Source organism: Mesitornis unicolor, unplaced genomic scaffold (assembly GCF_000695765.1).
Source record: "Mesitornis unicolor isolate BGI_N332 unplaced genomic scaffold, ASM69576v1 scaffold22394, whole genome shotgun sequence".
Taxonomy (NCBI): domain Eukaryota; kingdom Metazoa; phylum Chordata; class Aves; order Mesitornithiformes; family Mesitornithidae; genus Mesitornis; species Mesitornis unicolor.
The window spans coordinates 44,287-55,718 of NW_010181078.1; the positions used below are offsets into that span (position 1 = coordinate 44,287).

The 11,432-nt window shown below is 38.5% G+C and overlaps 1 protein-coding gene across 1 annotated transcript; it reads left to right on the top strand.

The window, feature by feature from the left end:
• The first annotated feature begins 187 nt into the window (after positions 1-187).
• Positions 188-6,489, top strand: HAUS8 (HAUS augmin-like complex, subunit 8). The gene is made up of 10 exons (XM_010183314.1): positions 188-257; positions 361-416; positions 725-821; positions 1,259-1,372; positions 1,888-1,967; positions 2,609-2,680; positions 3,201-3,359; positions 4,218-4,359; positions 5,451-5,592; positions 6,369-6,489. Exons 1-10 carry the CDS (start codon positions 188-190, stop codon positions 6,487-6,489), a joined length of 1,053 nt encoding a protein of 350 aa, XP_010181616.1.
• Positions 6,490-11,432: the final 4,943 nt, after the last annotated feature.

Below are 11,432 nucleotides of genomic sequence, written 5' to 3' on the forward strand. Positions count from 1 at the left end.
ACGGCTTAGTTCATCCCTCCGAGTCGCCAGGGGGCGCACAGCCTTTTCGTCTCCGCGCGGGTGGGTGGTGCTGCGCCTGCGCGGCAGTTCGAACGGGATGGCGGCCGGGGCATTAGAAGGCTGAGCGGGGCGGCGGTTCGCTGTTCCTCTACTCACTTGTCGTTATCTCCCGTCCTGATTTTGCAGGATGTCCGCGCCGGTGAAAGGCTCCAGTAAGGCGGTGACGAGCGAAGAGGTGTCTAATAACAAGCGGAAAGGTAACCGTGGGGCGAGAGGACAGCGTGCTCCGGCTGAGGCGCGGCAGGTCGCTGAGGCGGGAAGCAACCCGGCCAGTCTGATTTGTCTTTGCTCCTTCTTCAGGAGGAAGAGTCGTGAAGTCTCGCTACTTGCAGTGCGATAAGAGAGACGCTAAGAAGGTACTTGGACGCCTCGCTGCTGGGCTCAGGGGTCGCTCAGCAAGGGATAGAAGTGGTTTGAGGGGTGGCTCGAGTGTGTGGCAGCGAGGCCCGAATAAAAAATGACTTGGTGGGGTTATGAGGGAGTCGTGGTGTGTTACTGCATGCAGACTGGGATGGGAATTTGGGACTGTACTCAGGTGACTTGCAAAGCACTAAGCTGCCTTGGGATTGCGGTTTTTTGTTGTTAGCATTCAAGTTGAAGGGAAGATATGTTGCTTATTACAATTATTGCTTATGTTCAGTCTTATCTGTTTCTTGATTGTCAGGATACTCCTGTAAGTTCGTTTTCAACATCTGCTGCTAAACCAGCTTCTGCAACTAAATCAAGATCAGTTCCTCCTCAGAAATGTAAAACTTCTACTGGTAGGTTTTACCAGAAGAATTTAAAAACTATCGTTTTGTGAATTGTATTTCCAACCTGTGGAACTCTTAACAATGCTGAAATGTTATTAAGAGATTATATTTTGTGTTACTTACGTCACTTCCAGTTTTTATCTGTATACAAAGGGAATTAAGAAACTTGATGTGGGAGTAAGAGGTGTAAACTGAAGTGCTTTAAACTTTTGTCTAAGCCTTCTGATAGAGAGCTAATCTAGAACTGAGTAATTGAGTTGTCTAAAATAAGTCCATTTCTTGCCTTCTGCACAAGGCTTTGAACTACTTTGTTACTATGCCCTTATCATTGCCCTCTTTTTAATTTAATCTTTTAAACAAACCCAGCGTATATAAGCATATATAATTGTGAATTTGCACAAAACCTGTTCTAATTCTTTTAGTTTGATAACAGCTTCTTTCTACAGGTGTTGTTACTAGCTCATTAAATCAGAGTAGTTTGAAGGAAAGTGTCTTGCAGTCCACTTTATTAGATGAAGGTAAAATTAGTCTACCGGACTTTGATCTTTCAGCCATTAGTGGTAAGCTTCCACTCATATTCAATTTCTTGTTTTGTTGTTTTTAATGTATGTGCTGTAACTTGATGATTAGTAATCCTTGTATTCTACCATATGCACAAAAGGATTATGTTAAACAGTGTGAATGCTATTTCAAGTTTCTTTAAACAGAGGCATGGAGACCTTTGGAGTTTAAATTAACCTCTCAATTTTTAGTATCTTTTGAGTATTCTGTTCTTTTTGTTTAAGATTGAATATTAAAGGACAAAGTACCATCAAGTCTTTGTTCCTAAAACAGATAAATGTTAGATTATCAGCCCTTCTGAAAATTGTATCTTATCTGTCTCTGTCACTTAAATGTTCATGTGATTCACATCTTCTCAGAAGTATAATCAGAGCCAGAAATAGAACACAAGTCTTCTTTGTTAGTACGCATAATAATTTTGAAATAATCTTTACCTTTGAAGAACCTGACAGTATGTTGATCCATGCTATATACTTTGGTAGAAGAGAGCAATAACTTTTCTGTTGTGATACAGATGGAACTGTCCGCCGAAAGACTTCTGCTTCAAAATCTTGTGAAAAAATTACAGAGACATCAGAAGAAAAGGAAGAAGCGGTGAGTCTCACTGCTTTCATTCGTGAAGCATATTTATTTTGAAATGCGTGAAATGTAAGTTTTCTGTTTTGTCTTTAAACTTGATAAGAACTTTGAGATCCTGGGATAATCTAGAGCCTTCTGGCAGAAGTCAGAGGATAAGTCTGTTCTGCTAGCAATGTTTGATTTATCAGAGGTCTCAACACTGACCGAAGTTTTGCTTCCGTTTTCTGTGGTAAAAAACCTGCTCCCATTTTAGCATCTCTTCAAGTTGATTCTTTTTATATTCCTGTCCATACTTTTTAATTATGTTATGTCATCTTAAAATGCTTTCTGACATTTTTTTCTCCAAAAACTATTGATTCAACCTAATTTGGAGTGCCTTCTTTAGGAACCTCATTTAACATAGCACTGAAACTTCAAGTTCTCTCCCAGTATTATGTCAGTCTGCTGAAAATATTACAAAAAGTGGTGGAACAACAAGGTATATTTAATTAACATGCATTGTTTAAAAAGCCAAACTTTTTTCATTGAGCTGACTGTTGGTGATGATGGTGATTCCCTGGGCACTAATTGGAATTTCAGTAATTTATTTCAACATTGAAAAAAACCAATTCTTTAAATACCAGAACTGATCTAATATGTCCTTTTGTTTTCTGAAGGAAAATTATTCTGATACTCTGACGGAAGAGCTGGAATCTCAGACGGTGCTTTTAACATACCTGAGACTAAAGGTGAGAGTCAGTCAAGTATTTGATGTTTCAGATATAAAAACATGTATTGAGGACTTGTTTAATTTCTTGTCTCTGCTTTCTGATCTGTAGAAGTTAGATTTTTGTGACTTTATATGTTTATGGCTGTAAAATGGTATGACTTGTTTTGAAACCTTGCTTGGAGTGAATTCAGTGCCAGTTTATTAAGCTGATGCTGGTTCCTCATGAATTGGGAGTATGCAAAAGTTTTGGGAAAACCATGAATGACTGGAGTTTAAGGCTATAGCAGTGCCTTTGTTCTTGGTGTGCTCAGTGCTGTATATGTGTATTTTCCCTTTACAAAAAATTTTAGGATGCATGGGAGATGAAGATGGGGAAGGGGGCTTTAACTATAACGTGCTGTGCTTATTGCATGAGGTCTCCCATTCAGGAATTGAAGCTCTTTGACCTGGTCTGACGCTTACATATTTGTTTCATCAGAATATGTTCTTTACTTAAATGTAGCATTACTTAAGTTGTGAATATTTTTTTTATATAATAGGCAGGAAACAATCTTGCTGAGCTGGAGAAAAAAGCAGAAGAAAACTTGTTAATGCTGTGTGAAGAGAAGAAGAGACAACAGGAGAAGCTCTGTGAGTTGAAACGTGAAATTCTACTCAAAGAGAGAGAGCAGAAACTTGATGAAGCATTAGACAAACAGGTAGGCTTTATTACAATTTTTTGCCTCTCATATATTTAAACAAGTTCATTTATGAAGTAGTCCTTTTTCCCGAGAAGATTACTCAGCTTCTGTGGTCTGCTGGGGTATGATTTTATGCATATTAAATAGAATAAGTATCTTCTTCCTGTTGTGACAAGTAATGCTCTCTAGTAACCTGAGCAAATGCCTTTGTCACTTTTTTGGTTGTCCCTTGTGGATAGGCAGGAAGGAGAAGTTAGAGCTGTTGGGCAAGGGGCAGCAATAGCACATGGGTTGCCAGAACAGTTTACAGTTAATGCACAGGAGATGCAAGTATCTTTAAAACCACATGAACATTCTGCAGTTAGGCAATTACAGTTTTATGGCTAGAGCCGAGATGCTAACTCTTAGATGAGAAGTGAACATCTTCTGTTCTTCATCTTACTTTTCCATGTTAAACAGCAATAGTTCTGACCCAGTTGTAAGAAGGCAATGTAATGAAGTTCTTAATAACCAACAATCTTAGAAGCCTCCTCTCTTTTTCAGTATTTTATTAGTTTTCTTGTGTTAAATAAAAAGGTAGTACTTTTTGAATAATTAATATTCAAATCTGAGACATGCCTTCTGGAGAGTACACTTTTAGCTACAGTCCAGATATTGAATCTGAAACACTCTGCTTGCTGTGTTGCTTATACCTTGCAGCTACACTAACAAGAAAGCTGTATTGAGCTAGATGTTTGGACGTGGTAGAGGAAAAACCTATTAAACAGCATTTTGGCATAGTACTTGGGGTAAATTATTTTTCTGTATTGAGCCAGGTCTGTACTAACAAAATGATTGCTTTTGAAGAAGTGTTGGTTCATCATGTGTCTTTTTCAGATGGAAATACTTTCTCCCCTTGTTGCTGTTTGTGAACAGTTTAAAGAGCAATACAAAAACTTTGCACTTTCCCTGGATGCCACTAGACATGAATTACCCATAAAGAATATTCACATAGAGGGAGATACGCTAACGTACCTTGGTATGAAAATTTGACTTATCAAATTTACTTTCAGAAATAGTGGCTTTGGTATGCTAAAATTCTTACGTTGTTATTGCTGGATCTATCTGCGGAAGGAATTTTGTGTCCTTTTAGAGCTTGTATGGACATGGGGCTGCAACATTAGTCACATGTTTTGCTATGCATAATTCTTGCTTCTGTTTAACCACTAAACTGCACTTGAACAAGTTTTTTTATCTTCCAGCAGGAAAAAAAAAGCTTTCTAAGCTAGGGCAGTCTTTATGTACACTTTCTTTAGTAAGTTTCCATATCTTTTAACTATTTCATGGCATTCCTCCTCCTTCTTTCTTGTTCCTAATGGGTAAGCAAGCTGTAGAAGTGCTGTGATATCTTATTATTTCTGTGTTTGAGGGATAAAGTCATGTGGGTAGACTTGCTCATGTTTCCTGTAGAAACATGAAACATTTCTCCTGTAACTACAGCTTAAATATATTGTGTGTTGTCTCAAATCAGAGAATGTTTGTTTAATAAATTAGTGCTTGAGTTTTGTATTGAAGTCTGGACAAAAAGATACATTTTTAAACTGGACAAAAAGATACATTTTTAAACTGCTGACCTGCAAGAAACAAGATTTTCAAACCATTTGCGATACTCTTGCTCACACTTTAAAACACATGGAAAAGGTTTATTGAAAAACTCCAAGTTCTTGTAAGGCTTGAAAGGAAATAAATATGTATTTTTGGTTTGTGAATGGTAAAGGAAAGGACTGGATAAATTTCATGTTGTGGATACATTCTAATAGCAATATAGGTAACTGGCCTAGGAATTTTGGATGTATAAAACTTGTTTTTTCTCTTGCATTTGTCTTATAAAAGTCTTTGACATACTCTAAATGAGAGCTTGATTAGCAATTCTAATAGCCTGTTGCTGGTGTTAGTCTTTGTAACTACAGACTTGGCTTTCACAGTTTTCTCATGGTGTGTTTATGAAAGCTGAGCAAACAGTAGTTTTCCATCATCTAGTTCACCTCTGTGGTTACTCTGGGTACTGACTATTAACAGAAGCCATTGCATGCATTTTTAAAAAATATCTTTAACAACTTCATATTGTAGAAGAACTGCAAAAGGAGTTAACTATCACGCAGAGCCTTCTCACAGAAGTCATGCCAGATTACTCGGAAGAAGAGCCAAGAGCATTTAATGTACTGACAGAGCTTAAAGAAGTCTCTCAGAAACTGGATAAAGAGCTTCAAAGGTATTTACAGCAATCAGCTGGAAAGACTCGCTGGTTAAATATTCAGCGGAAAATCTGTAGGTCTTGCCAGAATATATCGAGAATGTGTATTGAAGGAGGATTCATTGAGGGTATAGTAACACAAAGGTTAGTTCTGTTTATAGCAGACGTGTATTGCTGTCCCTGCCCTACCTACAGTCAAAGTAAAGATGTTTGGGGTTTTTTGTTTGTGTATTTTAAATGAACTACTTCAGTGTGCCATTCTCTGGCACTTTAGCTGGGAGTTTCAGTGAGCAAGAATAGCCTTGGTAAGGTGCAAAAACGTAGGTGAGTGGAGACCTCCAGGAGACAGAAAAGCGACCTGGAAGCACCATGGCCTAAATAATAACCTTGCGAATGTTAAATCCTTTAGAAGGTACAAGGAGCACAGAAAAGGTTTTTTCCTTGAGTATTATTTCAATAAATAGAAAGTATCACTGAAAGCATGAGGAAGAGATAAAGCATGATAAATTTTCTTTCCTTCCTTTCCCTAGAAGAGATTACAGCTAAAATCTTTGGAGATTGATAGACCATAAAGCCACCATCTCACTTTCCTGCAAACTGCCCCTCCACTCCTCCAAATTTCTAGCCCTTGGGAAGAAAATTCACATTTTATGTTTGTGGTTTGGTGGTGGTTTTTTTTCCTTCTGGTGGCTCCATGGTAGGAGAATGATGTGAATGTCCAGACACAGAGCCTCTGGGCTTCAGCAGATGTTATCCTCCAGATTAACTGATTTTGGTTGCTTGATTTGTTCCAGGAGCTTCACACAAGTGCAGAAACTGTCGTTTGAAGTTAGTAAAGAAGTTTCTCTGCATAATCAAAGAATATGCGAAGAGAATCATGGACTAGATGTTGTGAAACGCTGGTACTTCAACTAAGTTTGTGTGTTATTTTACTAATAGGTGGGTACTAAATCAGTGCCAGCAGTCTTGTTATCTTATTTCTTGTATGGACATATGAGTTGTCCAAATTTTTGGTTGTACTAGAATATGAGACCAGCAGTATGTGTGCTTACTGACATAAGAAATGGAATTTTCTTCTGCATGCTGTCCCATAAGGAAGCTCTTCTGTTAACATAAATGTCTGTAACACCTTTCTCCTGCTTTACTACTTTGACAATACTGAAATGTAAAGAATGAGAGATGTTATTCTTAGCAAATATGACCTATGTTTTCTGAAACTTCTTGGTTTAGGTTCTTGGAACTGGTTTGCATCTTTTTCCAGAGTAGTGTTCCTTAGTGGGCAGCATACAGAATGTAGATGTGGAATTGTGTATGTGGTGCTGTGCATTTACTGATCTTGTCAGGAGGATCTGTAGGAATGTGCAGCGCGATCAATGGTCATTCAGTAAACAGCTACTGGAGGAACTCTTAATTGCCCCTTATTTCTGGGTTTGCTGAGAGGAAAAGCTATGTGGGTAGCAAATTATGAGGCTGATGATTGGGAAGGAGCCTGGTCACTTGTAACAAGTGTAAATTTTTGGTAATTTGTTGCCTAATTGTTTTTGAAACAAATTATTAAAATCATAAATGCATTTGTATTAACCTGACACCTTCTTTTTAAGGACTTTATTTATTTGTTTAACAATAAAGACTATTTTCCACTGAAATATCAATAGACTTCATGTTTGAATATCTTCACTGTTCTACAGAAGCTTTTTTTCCATCTGGGCTTATGTAGGACTAGTACTACACAATGTGTGTAGTGGTGGATTTACAGGCACTAACCAGTCCCAGTGGCAAGCCGTGCCCTGCTGGCACCCAAAGTGCTGAGGCCAGAAGAGTCTGAATGTGGAGAGAAACCTCAAACCTAACTACTGAGTAAGTGCCTGACAGTGAGTATGCTTTGTTATGAACATACATGCCAGATGTGGCAGGTTTCTTAGCATACTTTCTATTTTTGTACATGGAATGCATTTCTCTCTGAAAGACATGCTGTATCCTGTTTTTTGTTTTTTACCTGTACTAACTCTTTCTCTGATGTTATTGATAAGTTTTGCTTTGTAATGTCTGCTTAGTGTTACATTTCTGGCTTAAGCTGTGCCTATAAAGCTTTTTTGGCCTGCTCAAAAAATACTTGGAGCATTCTCCTTGAAGTGCTATTCAGGCTTTCTTCCTGGTATTACTAGGAGTCTAGATTTTTATCTCTTACTGAAAATCAGAAGTGAATTCAGCTATAGTAACTGGATCAGTAATGATCAGTATCATGTGCAGTGCACTGGATAAGAAGTCAATATATAACAAACTATAAGGACTGTCTTTGTGTATAGTATCAGTGTAATATTTTTTTCTTCACAGCAATTTATCACAAGCTGTGTGCGCTGCTACTCAGCCCATGAGCCGTGGGTCCTGCACGCAGCAGGATCATGTGCTGGGTCAGGTCCATGAACTGCACCTACAAAGTTGGCCACTGGATGGGGAACTTTGCTAAGCATTCAAGTCATAATTTAGCTGCAAATTAGGAGGCTTGGATTTTGGTGGATGCAGATCTTGGTAGAAAGGCTCCTTTATGGTGAAACTGCTCATCAAACAACTGTTTTTCCTTGTTTAGATAACTGCTAGATGTGCATCTCATGACTTTATCCTGCTTACCGTAAGTGTGTCATCCTGAGAGTTAAGAGGGATGAAATTAAAATCAAGTTTATAGTGTCTTGATATTTCTGGGTCTGACAAAGTCAGAATGCCTTTCCTAGGATAATTTTAATTTAAATAATAAGGTTTTTTTAGAAGTGCTTTGATTTCAGGTATGTATTTTCCATAAATACATATTTTCCAGAGCATAAATGTGCATGCTCTGATTTTAATATTATGTGTATCCTTTCACTCAGTTTTGGAGAGGGATGAAAGATAACTTGGGTAGAGTTTCAATTTTCTTCTGCATTTTCTTACTCTGATCAATTTCTAGACTAACTATGTGCAGCATATCTGCACTGATACTAAGAGAAGTGCAGTGCTTTTAGTTCTCTTCCTTGAAGAAGGGTGGAGGAGCAAGGTTCTGCTTTCTGTGATTACAGCTAAAGGCCCTCAGTTTTTTGGGAAGTAGTTCATCCTTGCTGCTGCGGGTGGCAGTCATTATCTGCAACCAGCCTAGGGCAAAGAAAGGCCCAACTGCATGTGCAAAACAATGAAGTGCTTGGGGATGTGCACTCATTGTTTCAAGAGTCAGAGGCATGGATTCAAGCATTCTGGCCATTCTTTTCCTGAAATTGAACACTTGTTCTACCATTTGTACAAAGAATTACACAAGTGTTAGATGAAGAAGCTCCGCCTCTCCAGGGAAGAGTTTTAATCTATTTTGAACTGAGACTTTTCCATTTTGACTTCCCTGAATATTATTTCTAAGTGGTTTTGTTTGGCTCTTTGCAGAAGTGTTTTAGGTTCCTCTGCCTTGAAACAGCCACAGAATTAAATGCTGTCATATTTAACACTGTACAAACAACAACAAAGAATGCAAAATCACTGGAGCAGGAGCTAAACAGATGTGACACCAGTTATTTTGTGTTTTCCACTTATTTTCTGACAATGTCACATGCTCTGAATCCACTTGGAGTCCTAAACAACTTCAGGGCTCTTCTTATTTGGATTATCAATCTCTGCTTGGATTTTTTGTTTGTTTTGTTTTTAACCTATAGTTACTAGTATTCTCCTTTCTGTAACTGCTATCAATGTAGATTTGTTCTATCTGTGGTACTTGGTACCTAGGTATTCATCTTTTAGGCCAGAAGTTCTTCTTGACCAGTTGTTAACATTCATGTGTCCTAAGGTGTATTGGGTTTTTTTGGGGGGAGTGGTGGCGCTTTTTTCTCTTCCAAAAACTGAAAGCAATTGTGAAATGAGCCAGCTAGGTCTGAGACCCTGGGTGGGAAGGGGAGGAGTACGGAAATACAAGTACTCATCCCCTACAAAATTCTCTTAATTGTCTAGAAAACCATCAGCAAAGATAATTTTAAACTAGGTTTGCACTGCACAGATTACCCTGCCTGGATTTTGGTATTTCCTGGGAAGCTCTGACCACATTCTCTTCACTTATGCTGGTGTTGCCTCACTGTTATGACCACCAGCTCAGGAGGGCTGAGTCAAAGCATTTTTTGCTGTAATTCCTGTGCTCTCTGTGACAGGGTCACTGGAGTCAATGTAAGGGAGCATCCCTCTTGCCTGTGGTGCCCTACAGTGGAGCTGCAGCCCAGGAGATAACCGAGGCCTGTTTGCCTCTTCACCACCACCCCCTAGCTCTACAATTCTTTGTTCACGCTGGCTTCAAGTGGAGCTGAGTCTTTGCTCATCAACAGCAAGTAAGCAGCTCATGACCTCAGCAGATGTTTCTGCATTTTAAGCTAATGAGAATTTACTGGATTACTGCAGTCTTCCCTGCCTCGGAGTAAATACCACTTTGTTGGAGATCCGGAAACTCATACTGAATATGATAAGCAAACTGCTGGCTGGACTGTGATTGCCAGGAGATGAAAAGAGCTCCACAGCGGCAGAGGATCTAACAGCTCTGAAATACACCACTGAGCCACACCAATTAAGAGCATTTTTAGTGATTATGTGAGCATTCCTGTTCAACTCTCAGAAATGAATTTAGGTTGTTTCTTCCGCTGCATTTGTGTGTGGTCTGTAAAGCAAGCACAAGAATGGAGTACCAGGTTTGCAGAGTAGTCTCAAATGCCTCTGGTTTATTTTAAAATATTTCAGTGATAATGTATATACAAGACCTATCCAGTTTCCTGCTATTTCAGGATCTTAGATTTAACCTATTAGGGAAGCAAACACAGCTTGCCTCTGAAGACTAATTTTTTGTTTATATAGCTAACATGTGTTTGAAGATGGCCTGCAGGATATCAAAACTTAATTCCTTGTTTTAATATCTACTGCATGGGGGTGGCTGAACAGCTGATGAAACAGTGACGTTTTCAGGACTACTGCCCAAAAATATATTCTGTCTAGGGCACTTAATTCATTCAGCACTTGGGCTTTGTTGTGTATTTTTTCAGAACTTTTTAGATGGTATTTCAATAAGACAAATAATGAACACTTAATGATAGGAGTGCAGCACTGACCTCCAAGCTAAACAAAGATGAAACTTGTTAACTTGACTGTAGAGGTAAGTGGAGTATCTGCATAGGCAGTACCCAAAGACATCAAGAGCCCTTAACCCTTTCTTGTTACCTTTTTTAAATGAGAAACTTTTCTTCAGCTAATTGAACAAAATCACATTTCTCAAATTGATACGATTTGTATGATAAAAAGACACCTCTACCCATTCCTAGTTATAAAGATGTCCAGCTGAACTTTTAATAACTTTTAAATGTGGAGACCTCACAACTTCTCTAGATCCCTTATTTATGTATAAAACTTCCATCAAATGATGGACTAGGCAGGCTTCTACATCAGTCATATGTAGAAGCCGAGTAAATTGGGAACTAATTTACTGCATGTCTTAATGACAGCTACTTCTGAGTGAGCTCAGTGCTCTGATTTCTTAGTACTACTTCAGTCGTTTTGTCAGGAATTAAACGGTTGTACTCCTCTGAAAGATCAACCTATCCTGTTCTGTCCTAGGCATTTTTGACAGAACTATTTAATAATTGTACTCTCAATATTATGCTGTTGTTATAGGCTACTCAGATTATATTCTTACTTTGAAAGTGCTCTTTAATTAACCTTTCATTGTAATTTTGTTCTAGAGATGCTTGTATTCCCAGAATCAGGGAGGATCAGTCTTGTTTCTACTACTCTGTATCTGGACTGATGTAGTTTCTGTGAAAAAAGACATTTTCCTCATTGCAGGTAAGCCTGCAGTAGTGTGGCAAAGCCAATAA

Excerpts from the sequence above, each read along its gene's own strand:
- HAUS8 (XM_010183314.1), top strand. The coding sequence starts at position 188 with ATGTCCGCGCCGGTGAAAGGCTCCAGTAAGGCGGTGACGAGCGAAGAG. Across the intron at positions 1,373-1,887 it reads TGATCTTTCAGCCATTAGTG|ATGGAACTGTCCGCCGAAAG; the intron begins GTAAGCTTCCAC and ends GTTGTGATACAG. Across the intron at positions 4,360-5,450 it reads AGATACGCTAACGTACCTTG|AAGAACTGCAAAAGGAGTTA; the intron begins GTATGAAAATTT and ends TTCATATTGTAG.